Raw genomic sequence first — 14,436 nt, forward strand, 5'->3', positions numbered from 1 at the left:
GTGTTGGTTTTTTTTTTTTTTTTTTTGATTGGAGGGGGGGGTGTTGCTTATACCTCATACTTCTCCAAAAAGGAGTCCGACTCATTTGAAAATGTAGCTTGATTTCTCAAATTCTCTTCTTTCTTTTGTTTTAGCATTAATCAGCAGAGCACCTCTTGACTTGGGATTCTATAGGAAGAACATTATCAACAGAGAAACAGTCTGACACAAAGGTCTGTTTCCTAGGACCAGCTGCGAGGGATTCAGTGATTCTCAGTCAGCCTGCAGCTTTGATAGTTCTGCTAGGGAGAAAACTAAATTCCTCAATAGAAAGTAGGCTAAGAATAATCTTCAAAGAACAGAGGAAATAAGCAAATGCATGGACCTCCTCAAAACCCCTTTCTCATTCTATTATTCCTGGTCTGCATTAGATACTGCTGTGTCTCTTGCTGCACTGATCTGCAAAGAAACTGAGTCACATCTGACTTCATCCCACATCCCGGAGCTTGCCTGCAACTGCTGCATTCCTTTAAATTAATCCCAGTGCAAGGGTAGACTGCCACTTCTACTGCACCTCATTGGAGAGGCAAGAGGAACAGGATGCATACCATATTTCTCTTCTAATAATAGGACTTGGGACTATCCCTCTCTCATGCTGCTCTCATACTTTTCTCCAGATACAGCAGAACTGCTATACCCTGTTTTGCTCTCACTAAAACAGCAGTCAATGGTATTTCAGACAAACGTCCCCAAATTTAGTCACTTTGCTTCCCACCCACCACCAGAAGAAATCTCAGCAGTTCTAACCCTTACACACAGCTTGCCAGATTTTTGTTATGCAGAACAAAAAATTATTCAGCCTATCAATTTAAGTCCACAGTAGTTGAGCAAGTCCTTGGTTGAAAAGCAAGACACCCATCAATAGCTTTTAGAGCAGTGAAGAAGAAAAGTTTCTGTAGGAAACAAGTTAAAGGAGAGATCTATCGAAGAAGATGCATGCTAGATATGCCTGCTGTGCCCATCCTTTGTGCTCTAGAGATTCTACTGCACTTCGTAAGTCAAATAACGCATTCCACACACAAACCTAGCTCACTCAAGATATTATTTAATGCTGCTGAATCTGCATAAGAACAGTGAAATGAACAAATGAAAATGAAAACAGAAGCACAGGATAAGAGAGTTTATAAGGGATGTAGACAGGTCTTAAAAAGAAATAAGAAGTTAGTGACATGAAATGAAGAAAAAACAAGGAAGCAAGGTGGTTATGCTTAGGAAGGGGTGATGGAAAAAAAGGGGGAAAAAAGGATTCTTTTCACAGTATGGTAATTAATGTGTGAAAGAATACTTTTTTTAAAATAGTACGCTCCTCCCTCTGGCCTAGAGTTGGACGGATGCTTCCTTATATCCTTTATATAAAGATTAAAATAATTCTAAATGCCTAAAAGCCTTGAAAACCCAATTAAACTAAACTGTTCAAAAGACATTGTCAACAACTGCTACAGGAAATTTGCTCTGGCAAATATGAAATCAATTAGAGTTATCTGGCTTGATGTTACTTATAAGTCTACCTCTTTGAAATGGTTTCAAAGTTGTTGGGTTTTTGGTGTTTGTTTTTTCAAAGCACTCAAATACAGAAGATCGAACACTATACAGCTTTCCTATTATTTACTACTGATTTTGTTCCCATAAAAACCCATGGGCCAAAGTGTTAAAATAATCTAAACACTCACAAAACATTTATTTGGCTCAATTAACTAGATGGTAGCTAGGAAGTCACTATGAAACATACTACCAAGCTGTTGTGTATTAAAACCCACCGATATAAAAGGAAGATGTGCATCTACAGTCAAGTAACAGTCAACAGCAAAATCATTTGATCCTTAATTTACTTAAAATTGATCTGTTTATTAATAAAAATCAGTAAAAATCAAAGTACAGAAGTCAGATTACGCTGCTGCGTATCTCTTGGCTCAGAGCACACTGTCTCCAGTAATAAACAATCCCCAACAGTTCTACTCCTGAAAATTAACACTTGTTAATTTTTAAGAGCTATATAACAATTATATACAAGCAAAAAGGTTTTAAGTTCTCCTATCTTCACAGAAGAAGAAAGGACTCAAAATTATATAGCTTCCTAACCCAGAGTGGGAGAAAAGAACCAACTTCTGCTCTCAAATCCTACTGAAAGCTAGTGTGGGATGGCAAAAGCCTTTCATCTTCCACTTAGCATACCAGTCTGCAGATGTATAACTAAGAACCAAGAATCTTATTTCTGATAGTGTTTTACAAGCATTAACAACTTCAAATATTGTATGCATACGTTCTAGTTTATTCACAGTTGTCACGAAATATACGGAAATACTCTAAGATATTTCTAAAACAATTTAAAACAGTCTTAGATTCACTGCTTAAGCTTTTATTTACAAAAGTATAGATACAGGTAGGAAATATAAATCTTGTATCAGTATAGATATTAAATATCAAGAGGAATAGCACCACATGTTAGTATCAAAAACTAAAAACACGGTCTGTATGGAAGTGGCTGGGTATACCTTTGTGTGTCAGTGAATTCTGCAAAGTGTTTGAATCTTCATCTCAAAACAAAGCAAATCATACAATAGCAACTAGCACGAAGTAGTATAACAATGCAACCTTAAGCACATACAATTTATTACTCAAATAACGTAACAAATGGTGAAATAGATATTTAAACTCAAATACTCTAGCAATAACAGGATAACTGAAGAGGTTTAGTCACGTATTTGAAGTACTCTTAGTGAGTGACTTGGAAGTTCTAAAAGAGATCATTTCTCATCACTGCCATGCTCCTTCCACTCTCACCCAACGCTTCTCATGGCCTTCAAGCTGAGAAGCTCCCCTGGAAGGCACCAGCAAGCTCTACGTAGCAGTGCTGGTTAGGGGCACAGGGATCTCCTGTTCCAGGGCAGCCAATGTTTCAGGCACTATAATGCCTAGTACATTCGGGCATCAGGTATTCAAATGTCTTCACTAACTTACATTGACTGTGATCTTCTGTTTTGCACATCCCAGAAAAATATGCTAGTCAGTAGGCTACAGTACATATTAGCCTGTCCTACAAAATTCAAGCCATCCTAGCATGAGAAAGCTGAGATTGGAGGGGATGGGGGGGTGGGGGGGCGGGACGGGACACAAAGTCATACACATTTTAACACATGCTGCACACTTACTGGATCAACCTGCCATATAATAACAGTTGTGTCCTTAGATCCTGTTGCTAGTTTAGTGCCATCATTGGAGAATTTACAGAACCACACTTCATTACAGTGCTCCGTTAGTATCTGCTGTGTGTAGCATGGGAACTGTTTCCTAGGAAAAAGAAAAGGACACATTAAACAGGTTAATAAGAAAAGCAGTAAAAGAGAGTTCTTACTAGCTAGATTAGAAAAAACACAACAAGCCAAAAATGTATTTAGAAGCCAGACCACTTAGAAAGTCCTCAATTAACAGCTGCTTCAAATAAGCACAGAACGAAGCGTCTTATCTGGTAAAAACCTCCTATCACCGAGCAATCATAACAAATCTTAAGAGCTTAGAGCTACTCTTCTTCCCCTCACATAATTCATTTTGCTTCATATGACTTGGAATAAAACTGACCTCATTATGGCAGTAACAGCTTGTTAATATAAAGTTTTGTGACATACAGAATATACTAGAGCCACATACTCATTGAATCATACACGAAGTATTTTATTTACATGTAAACTTTTTTTTATGTATTTGAGCTATATCTTGCAAAATCCTTAGAAACAATTGTAGATAAAAGTTGAATAAAATGAAACTTTTTCTTGAATGTCATCTTGCAGTAAGTTGTTTTTTATACTTTATTTGCAGAATACCACATACAACTTTAAACATAACAAAATAGAACCTAGAACCATAGAACAATTTGGGTTGGAAGGGATCTTAATATCATCTAGTTCCAACCCCCCCCCCCCATTCAGATGGGCTAGAAGTTAATTGCCTAATCATTGACACTTTTTTCTGACCTGCAGGGATCCTAGAGGGGTTCAGTCTTACGATGAGTTTTTATGTTGCCCACCACAAAGCAACACAACTCTACAGGGACATGAAGGGAACCATGTGAACCATATGTTCACACAGGTTATTGTAACAACAATAACCTGTGTGAACATATGGTTTCATTTATCACTGGAGATAGCTAGCCTAAAAAAAATTACTTCTACATTTGTGTTTTAAAATGCAATTTGGTGGTTGCAAGGCTGATAGACACCTGGAAAATACTTTTTAAACCAGGAACTTCTGCTAAATATAGTGACTACATTCTCTTAGTCTATTTTCTTTTACTAGAAGGTGTTTTCTAGTGTATGCTTAAAGACCATTGAGCAACATTAAGCCACCATGCTGTTCCTCACTCCCTGTCTTATGACAGATGAGGATAACCGCATTGTATATATACATGTTTGTGTTTGGCTTCCTTGGGTATGTTTTTCTACAAAAAGTGAGTAGACAGACTTCTATTTTGCCTTATTCTGCCTTAAGCTGACCAGGAGCTGATTGTCGCTAGAACAACCCTGAGCCCTAGGTAAAAAGCCCCAGGCATAAAAGAAAATTTGTCTGCCTTGAAGCCTAGAGGGAAGTTAGACAAGTCCTCACACAGACACATGTACCTACAGGTTTTATTATTATTTAGCCATATTACAATAAGTTAATGTTTTTCCTCAGAGCAGCAATTCCTTCTGGAAAGATTCTAAGATTCTTTTCCATAACTCATACAAAGTACAAGGGGCACACTGTGTCTCAGGAAAGTCTTTTCAGCATAGTTCATTAAAAGAAATACTCTATAGAAAAGAAGTGCTTGTATTGTAAAGGTTAAAACCTTGGCTGCTTTTCTTAAAGACATGGGAAAAAAGCAGTGTAATGCTGGAGCACATAATTTTCAGAGTAAGGTGGCATTTAGGTTCCTTGAAAGGGTAGCAAGCACAGTTGATATAGTTGGTGCATATATATCCCATGCTGAACCATGCTATTCACAATCCAGTTAGAACTTTCTGTGGGAGCTGTGATCTAACTAATGAAATAATCCAGCATGTTTGGCTTCACAAACAGCAAAGAATACATTAAATAATGCTGCAGTCATTCAACAGTTTCTTGTCTAGGTAATTAGATTCTATCGTAGCTCAAAGTTTTGGGATTTTTTTTCGTTCTGCTTTATTTCCAATTGTTCTGTTCAGCACAACACAGTTGAGTCATGTTGTTCACATACTCAAAATATCTAATAAAGTTATCTACTATTGTATATAAAGAAGTTCAAAATTCTAAATTTAACACCAAATGGATGCTTTTCTATTCCCTTTATGTAGAATGGAAGACTGATGTTTCAATTTCTACAACAGTTGTTTTTCAAAAATGCTACACTGACCTAGTAGAAGCATGCATGAATGCAACAGCATTCACTTCTCATTTGGGTTTCGTTATTTGTTTGTAAATTCAGACTGCAGTATATTTACATGAAAGCTAGAAGAGAGAATTCCAAGGGGGAGGGGGGAACGAAAACAAACCACATAGCCTAAAGACTCTCAAGGTAAAAAATAAAATTTATGTATACATATATGCACATACTTTATATATATACATATATATATATAAATAAATATAAATGGTCACCCCCAAGACCATCAATTGTTACCAAAATCTGATGCACAGCAAGATTGAATGTCTCACCTTCACTCCCAGCAGCTTCTCCCTTCTACCTCCCACTCTTATGAAGTGATTAGTGAAGAGTTAGTTAAATGTTTTACCCATTAGTGCAATTCGAGCATGCTTGCTCAAAATAGTGCCAGAAATCCAAAACATATTGATTCTAACTAACAAGGGAAAGTTGTCAGTGTTCCATCATTACGATATTACAGAACTTAAATTGTCTAAACTATTAGACTACTGTTACTTCTGTCAGTTTAATCAAGTTTTGGCTTCCACTGTCTTTAACTCACCTCATTATGCCCAAGCATTGCAGCATGTACAGCACACCACATACTGATCTCAGACCCCTGCAATAGGTAGGTACAATAGGTTGAGTTGAGGACAGAATGGAAGCCTTTATTTTGAAATGTTTTGTTTGTTTGGTATTAGTTTGGCCAAACTTTTAAGTTGGCAAATAGATTCATATATGCAGAAATTAAGTCCAGCTTTGTCACATATGGCATCTTTTATATCCAAATCTATTTAGTCCATTTTCAGTATACCACGCTCTTTACAGTTGACTTGAATTCTCTTTAAGGTTTGATTGATCACTTTAAACCCCCTACAGAATATCCAGTGTTATTTATGGACTTGTGGAAAGACTAAACCACTTTCTGTTGGTCTGATTTTAAGACTTGCTTCAGAAATAGGGAAGCCACAATTCCTGTACCTAATCATTTCCAATAGCTCTTAAATTGGGAAATATTCTAGCAGTTTCTTGCATGTGGACACTTGACTAATGTGATGTAGCCAAATTTAAGTTAGTCTAAAAAAAGTTTCCTGAATGAAACCAACTATAACAATTTTAAAGCCTTAAGACAGCTTCAGTGAGGACTGCATCTTTAAAAACATTATTCCAAATAGTCAAAGTAGCTGAGTTCAGAAAGTTTCTATAAACAAAGTTTATCAGACAGTACTTAACTTCCTCAGATGAACTAACCTTAACTCAAAGAGTCCTCTGTAAGCCCAAATGTTATCCTACTACATGAAAAAACATGCAAGGGTATCTATCATATACAACCCCCGTTTTCTAGGTGTCCTAGCCCTTATTCCTGTATTACACCACGCTCAGCAGTATTCTATAAAAGCTACATGTAGTTTTTAAGATCCTTGGCCAAGTTTTCAATGGATGAAGAAAACTGTTCAAGTCAGGTATTTGTTAAAAAAAAAAATAAGGAAACAAACACACCACCCCAACATCATCTTGCTTATATCTAGAGTACGATATTTCTAAGGTTCAGAAGCAACATTGCTATATATGTAGATACATTCAGTTCTTACTACCTTATAAAGCACTACTTTCTCAAGTTTTTTTTTATCATTCATAGTATATATTAAACACAAGTGTTTTCTGCACATTTCTACTGTTCAAACTTGTGTCTAAAAGCACCTTGCTGTCCACTATCAAAAGCTGAAAGTTGACTTCACAAAGTGTGCTTCAGTAGTCTTTCTACATTCCAGTAAGCTTGAAAGCAGATTCTGAACAAGTAACGTAAAAGTGATTCCCCAGTCAAAACAGAAATCATGTACTGATGTATAAACAGACTGACTACCCAAAGTAATAAGCAACAAGCAGTTAAGGCTTAGAATAGCAATATATTCTATTCATACCCACCTGATTAAAATTTTTAAAGCTCCAGTCTGACCCTGTTACCCCATAATCAGCTACCAAAGTCTTTCATATGCAGTTTCTACTCCATCCCCCCCTTCACTCATTTATCAAGAACTGCCTTTTCCCAGTTAAACCAAAACAATATTTTTCACGGTTGTGTAAACATTAGGTAAAATTAAATTACTTTAAGAAATAAAGACATTGCTGTCCAACTTAAAAGTAGCAAGGGCTTCTTACCTACTACAAACATGATCTATAAGCAGCGAGACAGAGTCTAGATTGCTATCTAGTTTGGTATTATGATATAGGCACCGGTCCCGTTGTAGTTCCACAGCCTGACGTAGCAGGTTCTGTAAACGCCTTGGAGGAAGCATCACTGATGGGGGTAGGTATGCTTTAAAAAAAGTTATGGAAAAATACATTTATCAAAATCAAGTTAAAAGTAAAAGCATTTCTTGATTTGAAAGTTTTTCAAAGAAACTTTAGTAAATAAAGCTTAAAAGCTACAAGAAAAGAGCCCACACAGCTTATCATATTTACATGTATACTTGTAAGATGTATACATCCAGAATTACCAGCAAGAACTTCTGGTAAGCAGAGCTATATGCAAGTTATTTGTAGTTACAGTATATACCGTCCTGGCAAACAAGCATCATTTACACAAACTCACTTGCAACACAGTATTTAACAAAAATCTGTCAAATTATAAAACAGTATCAGTTGTGTTCATTTGAGGAATTCTCAATTATTACTATCAAAATGAACAATTTATTTTACAACATAGTATTCTAGTTGCAAAATCCATGGTTTTACACCAGTCACAAAAAATTAGAGAAGAAATCAAAATCCAGAGACTACAGTCTCAGACCTCTATTAATCAGTACTAGTATTCACAGTGGTTCCAGGACACACTTAATTTCAACCTTTCAATATAGCTGGCATTTACAAAACAACCTTCCCCCAACCCCAAAACAGGCATTTAATCATCAACTTGTATTATTAATGCATGCAACAGAGCTAAGAAATGAGAGCTGAAGATTAGATATAGAAGAACAAAGTGTTAATGGGGGTGCCTTAACCAAGAACTACAAAGAAACAACTAGTAAATGCAATTAGAATCAATTCCCTGGAATACATTATTATGTAATGTGTACTGGATTTACAGAGGCAGGAATAAATTCTAAACACCAGAACATCTTACTCTGGAGTTTGTCCAAAAGTTTAGATCTGGAAGCTGTTCCTTTCCCTTCCCACTCTGCTTTTGCACGCAAGTCTTCTGCATGGCTACACATCAGATACCTGTTAAAATAAAGAAAATAAAAAGCATACACACACCAACAAACCAAGTCTTTTTGGAAACATTCTTCCCACTTTCCACATGATAAATAATGCTCTCAATTTGATTCCAGTTCATGTATTTTGAAATCACTTAAACTTAGACTGACAGGAACAGAGGCATGGAACACATACACACATTTCAAAACAGATAGCTACAAACTGTCAATAGAAAAAGAGAGCCCCAAAGAGGTTTTTGGAAAGTTAAAAACGTAGTAGTTTCATCTAAGAACAATCCAGGCTATTTTCACCTACTTAAGCATGCTTATTCAGTTGTAAGATGACAAACTAATAATTCTCAAGATCAGATGAGCACACATGTATTCACTTGGGTTCCAATACATAAATCACATCGTTATTTTGATGCATATAAGACAGCATATTATCTACTGAACACTTTTCTTTACTTACCACTTTAGCTAGCACATCTCACTACTGCTTATTTATCAAAAGGGTAATAGCTTTAAAACTGTGAGTTTTTTTTAAAGAGACAAAAAGAGACAAAAACAAAAGCTACAGCATTTCTTCGAAAATTCCATAGAAAGAGCTCTCAAAGTCCGAACACTTACCCACTGAGGACATGAATGCGTTCTGTATTATATTTCAGAGGTGTCAGTTCACAGCGTAGAACTTGAAGTGCCTCCAGGACCTTGCCATCCTCCAGGTATTCCAGGTACTTCTGCTGCAGCAGCAAAAACTTCATCCTCTGACATGACAGAAAGCAGCAGTCAGGGGAAAAAGGTTGACTGAAGTTTCAGAAAACGTTTGAGCCTAAACAGAACAGTAGAAACCATTCTACTATGCCCTTCAGAAATCAAGCTATATGTAATGTTTCATCACTCAATTTCTTTTTGTTGGATTTCAACAACACTACAGCAATTAAGTTATTGATGTAGGTATCCTCCTACCTCATTTCTCAGATCCCCCCTTCAAGTTGTCTCAATTTCATATTCACACCCTTTTCACTGTTTTCCAAACATGGAATTAGATAGGCTTCCCAATCTTAGATTCTAACAAGAAAGAAGCAACTAACCCCATATTTAAGACTGCATGACAGCACAGAACACAGCAGGCCAACTCAACAAGTTCTCAAACTGCTTACACCAAAGCTGACATGGATCGTTTGCATAGCTGTATAACATAAGACCTCAGGCAGTGTCAATTTTTTTTTTATTGTCATGCTTTATAATTACATGTTAATTTGTTTTCCTTGGGTGTTTTATCATTTTTCAGGAGTACAAAGGAAAAAAAATAGTTTCCTACACTTAGGAATCACTTCACTTTTCAGTTATCAGAAGTAATCACTGTTGTTTCATAGTTTTCTTTTCATCTTGTACAATTTTTGATTCTTTAAAAAAAAGAATAATCAAGCCTGCTACTCTAACAACTAATATCTATGGATAAAAAGCAGGCATTAATTTATAATGGTCAAAAAGCCAAAGTCCTAGAAATTTTTATTTATACTAAGTTCTTAGATAGTTTGACTGTTTCTGAACAAAACCAACTAGTCAGTGTTTTCATATTTTTATATAATCATATATTTTATATATTATATTTATATATTCATATATATATTGCATTGCAGTGTTTGCAACCTAGTCGTAGTTTGCATTACTGCTAGCAGTTGACTAGAGATGTCTTTTTCCTCTTACAAGAAGACTCACCAAGTTAGAGGAAAATGTACATTCTTAAACATACCGGTGAGAAACAAAAAATATCAAATGCAGCAAATCACATCTGCTTTTCTAATGAATACACGACCATTTCAATTACCAGTTTCCTTTGCTTCGTCAGATCTCAAGTACCTCACTATTTTCATGCTCATATTTGGTCAATGTTTACTTGTTAGTTTCAAACACACTGCTAGCCTCCTTAAATAAAGGGCTAATCGAAGTTTAAGATGTCCCTGTCCTATTAACATTTACATGAAAGTTTAAGGCTTCAAAGCTGTAAAAAATAAAGTTAAAAAACAAAGCAATTTCAACTTCCAGAGATATTCAGTTCTTCAAAAGAACAGTATTTCTATATACAATGCTATTAAATTACCTCACCACTTTGTGAAGCATAAAACATTGCAGAGAAAAGGTGATTTATGTTCAAACATGTCTGTAGCACTCTGTTGTCCTGTGTGATAGGCATTCCTATATTACATCCCCTATCCATCTCTTCAGTTTATTTGGAATTGTTAGAACTGTATGTGAAAACAGAGCATCACTGCACAGTTTTTTTTTCTTTGTTTGTTTGTTTCTTTCCCTCCTCCAGGTAAAACAGCAGCTTTATAGTGTTTTGGAGATATGTAGAGAACTAAAAACAAACAAAACCAAAAAACCACACTGACCTCAGTGGTTGATTCCATGCACTAGGCCAGCAGACCTCATGCTGTTTGCTTATATAGCAGCAGCAGGAGGGATAAGAGCTTTCTTTCCTAGCTGTGTACAAGCTCAGAAGGATGCATGAAGGTGCTCAGACAGTAGTCACATACCATTTTTCTTTCCTCTTTGTCACCTGACATCGATGATAACCACGTAAAAGTTGCCTCATATTTCCAGCTTGTAACAGAAACTATAACTCCTCCAACTCTTCTTCTCTAGTCTCTACATATAGTGCTTACTAAATTTATATTGTCTTTTTCCTTAAAGGTAGATACATATATGGTTACTAATTACTCCCTCTTATACTTTTAGAGCTTAACATGTCAATTTCATTTCTTTAGAGGAAAGTTAAAGAAAACACACAAGAAAAACCTACAAAACATTTTTTGCATTGACAATCCCAATTCCAATTGTGTGGAACCATTACAGGAACTCTACCAAGCAGAATGCTGTTGCCAAGTCATCCAGAGAAACATATTTTCTAAACCAAAACTGAAGTAAGAAAAATCACAGTGCCATGTGCAACTTTGGCATATTAAGAATACAAAAGCATCCAAAACAACGTAGTACCATACACTTCATGTAAAAGTCTACTGTTAACATAATGGAGAATGAGAATAAAAGATAATCAGCTTTAAATTGTAGAATGCAGCCCCTGCCTTTATGCTATCGAAAGTGTTGATAGGGAAACTAAATTGATTTCCTATACTATTTTGATAAGTGCTCCAAAACTTACCCTACAGCATGCTCAAACAACACTATGAATACAGCCTCCTTAAAGCAAAGAGTCAGGCTTCAGTGACCTTGTATTTCAAACTATTTTTGATATCAGGACACTCCTTCCCTCCTACCACTGATTTTTGTGCAACTACCTTCTCTTGTCTAACAAACATTTCACTGAGTATGTTACTTTTGCCTTCATTTTCTCTCAACTACTTCTATATACCCTAGTAATAGTGCTGCTAGCTACTTGCATCTTCTCAGGATAGAAGTACTTCACTTGGAGTACATCTTTTCTAGAGCCCAAGGAATTTCTTCTAGGATGAAAAAGAATCAGTTATAATGTTAACAACTGTGGAGTAAAAGCAGAAACCCCACTATTTAAGTGGAACACAAGGAGCATAAAACTGATCAGATGCAATGCACGCACAAATACAGCTTACTCATTATCCAGATTCGTTAGCTGACTTCTGAAAAACGGAAATGAGAATTATTATAATCCAAATTAGACCACGTACAATAAAACACAAGTGCCTGGGATTTGTTGTTCTCATTTCAGCGTTTGCAATGGAAATTCAACATCATTACACTCTTCACTGTTGAACAACTTAAATCCAGATACTACCATCACTTAGCTTATAGCAAAATTCTTCAATCTACAGAAGCCATGGAAGAATCCCAATACAACAGTATCATCATAGCAGTGTGACTATTCTTGTTCAGTTAGTACCACTTCATCCTGTCTTTCAACTCTATAGAGCTGAAGAGGATAAAGCGCATCACTTCACTGTTTCCAGAAGCTATTATAGAAGTGTAAGCTGAGCCTCTGGTCATCCTGGGACAAAATGAAGACAGAATTAATAGAACTAGAGTTGTGGTTTTGGTCCGGTTTAAGTGTATATACTATTAGCATTTTGCTTTCCTCCAAACTACAGCCTTCAATTACTAACACATGTTTAGTTCTTCACTATTTGTAATAAAGCCCCTTGCAGAGCCTAAGTTCTAGAAAGTTTTATATACGCCAGCACTAACTGAAGCACTATTCACCAGTACTAACTAAAGGTAAAAGCCTCAGCAAAATAACTGTAAAAAATGACAGGACAAGAATCCCACCATAGTCAAGAAAATAAGCCATTCTGATCGCTGGTTACAGTAGCGAATCTTCAGGAGTTTAAAGACTAAGACGCATAAGAACCTAATTTTAAGGATTAGATTTTGTTATTTATGACCTCCATATCTTGACAAGTTCCAAAACAATTTCATTACTGTACTAAGAGTCGATAGCTCAAAATAAACACAAATGCTGCTGAAACAATTCTTCTTTGAAATGAAAAAGATAACCAAAAGACATGCTCAAATCATCACCTGATGTTTCAAGACACACACTCAACACAGTAGTTATCTGCTTATAGACCTGCAGCACTAGAACTCCGGTTTCCACTACTTGTATCTTTAGTACTTTGATAGTCTTGTAGGAGTACAACACAGATAAATAAAAACACTTAAAACCATCCCAAACTTAAATGTAAGATTTGGTAATGTAAGAATAACAACTGATGAAAATAGAAATAAAAAAAATAGAAATAATGCCAGACTATTTTCTGCCCTATAGAATTTAACAAGGCTTCAACCATACCAAGTCTTGTCACTTAAAAAGTAATTCATTCCAATGGGGCACTGCCCCTAATGCTGGTAGCAAGAGAGGCACCCTACAGGCAGGTGGAGCACTTCACTCACATGACAAGACAGGTAGCCTATGTTGTATTGCCTGCTGCAGGTTGTATACTTCCAGAACTTGGAGAAAACCCAAATAAGTGAAAAGAAGTAAAGCCCAGACAACTGAAAAGTATATTCTAGACTATGATTACACGTTTGATCCCCAGATTCCTTCCCACGGCCAATTAGTTACCCAAGAGAGATGTTATAGTATGTCTGAGTAGCCCTACACTAAGCAAAACATTGGGCTGGCTTACAGATTATATTTCCTACCTGTAACCAAAGGAAAAATTGTAATTATCATACTTGAACCAACTCAGAGGTTTTCCTACAGTTTGTCTCAAGACAGCTGTATCTTATATGCTGGAAAAATAAACATGACTAATCAGACTATACTGATAGTATACAGCTGTCAGTTGTGTTGATGCAAACAGAAATAGTAGACTTCCCACACATACATCCACACACCACATTTTAAAACGCATCAAAAGTTTACAAATTGAGAGCAGACATTTCATCATCAGTGTTATCAACTGTAGAACTTATAGCACCTTGCAGAAACACAGGAACTAAAACAGAAGTAGAGTTTTCAAAGTACATCTATCACCCCTTCACTGAATAGACATTTCAAAAGAAGTTATATATCCTGGTTATTTTGACCAGGTCACATTAAGAAAAAAAAAATCATACAAACCACACACACCCTACTTTGTTAAACACTGCGTCATCTAAGCTTCTAGGTACCCATTCTTCTTGTATGCACACATTTTTAAGACATCCAGTCATACAGTATGAGTAACAGGTCAGGAGTCAAACAAAACCAAAAAATCTCATTTTCTGTTTTTGAAAATGAGCAGCAGCATCTTGTTTGGACATGTCATCTTCATTAGCTCTGTCTTCACTGCAGTCTGGATTACCTACAGAGTATAAAGCATCCCTTCTTACCTGTAATGGTCTTGT

General features: G+C 36.1%; 1 protein-coding gene across 3 annotated transcripts in view; it reads right to left on the reverse strand.

Moving 5' to 3' along the window:
- WDR26 (WD repeat domain 26) overlaps nucleotides 1–14,436 on the reverse strand; it is a 33,662-nt gene that overhangs the window by 14,961 nt on the left and 4,265 nt on the right. For 2 of the 3 annotated variants that reach the window (XM_080586392.1, XM_080586394.1), the window contains exons 4-8: nucleotides 9,238–9,374; nucleotides 8,535–8,632; nucleotides 7,571–7,727; nucleotides 5,973–6,029; nucleotides 3,189–3,327 (exon numbers count right to left, since the gene is read on the reverse strand). In XM_080586392.1, coding sequence (XP_080442518.1) covers nucleotides 3,189–3,327; nucleotides 5,973–6,029; nucleotides 7,571–7,727; nucleotides 8,535–8,632; nucleotides 9,238–9,374 — 588 coding nt within the window. The remainder of the gene's footprint in view (nucleotides 1–3,188; nucleotides 3,328–5,972; nucleotides 6,030–7,570; nucleotides 7,728–8,534; nucleotides 8,633–9,237; nucleotides 9,375–14,436) is intronic. The other variant, XM_080586393.1, reaches the window with a different exon arrangement.

The sequence above is a fragment of the Anser brachyrhynchus genome (genome assembly GCF_964034855.1).
Source record: "Anser brachyrhynchus genome assembly, chromosome: 3".
NCBI classification, from domain to species: Eukaryota; Metazoa; Chordata; class Aves; order Anseriformes; family Anatidae; genus Anser; species Anser brachyrhynchus.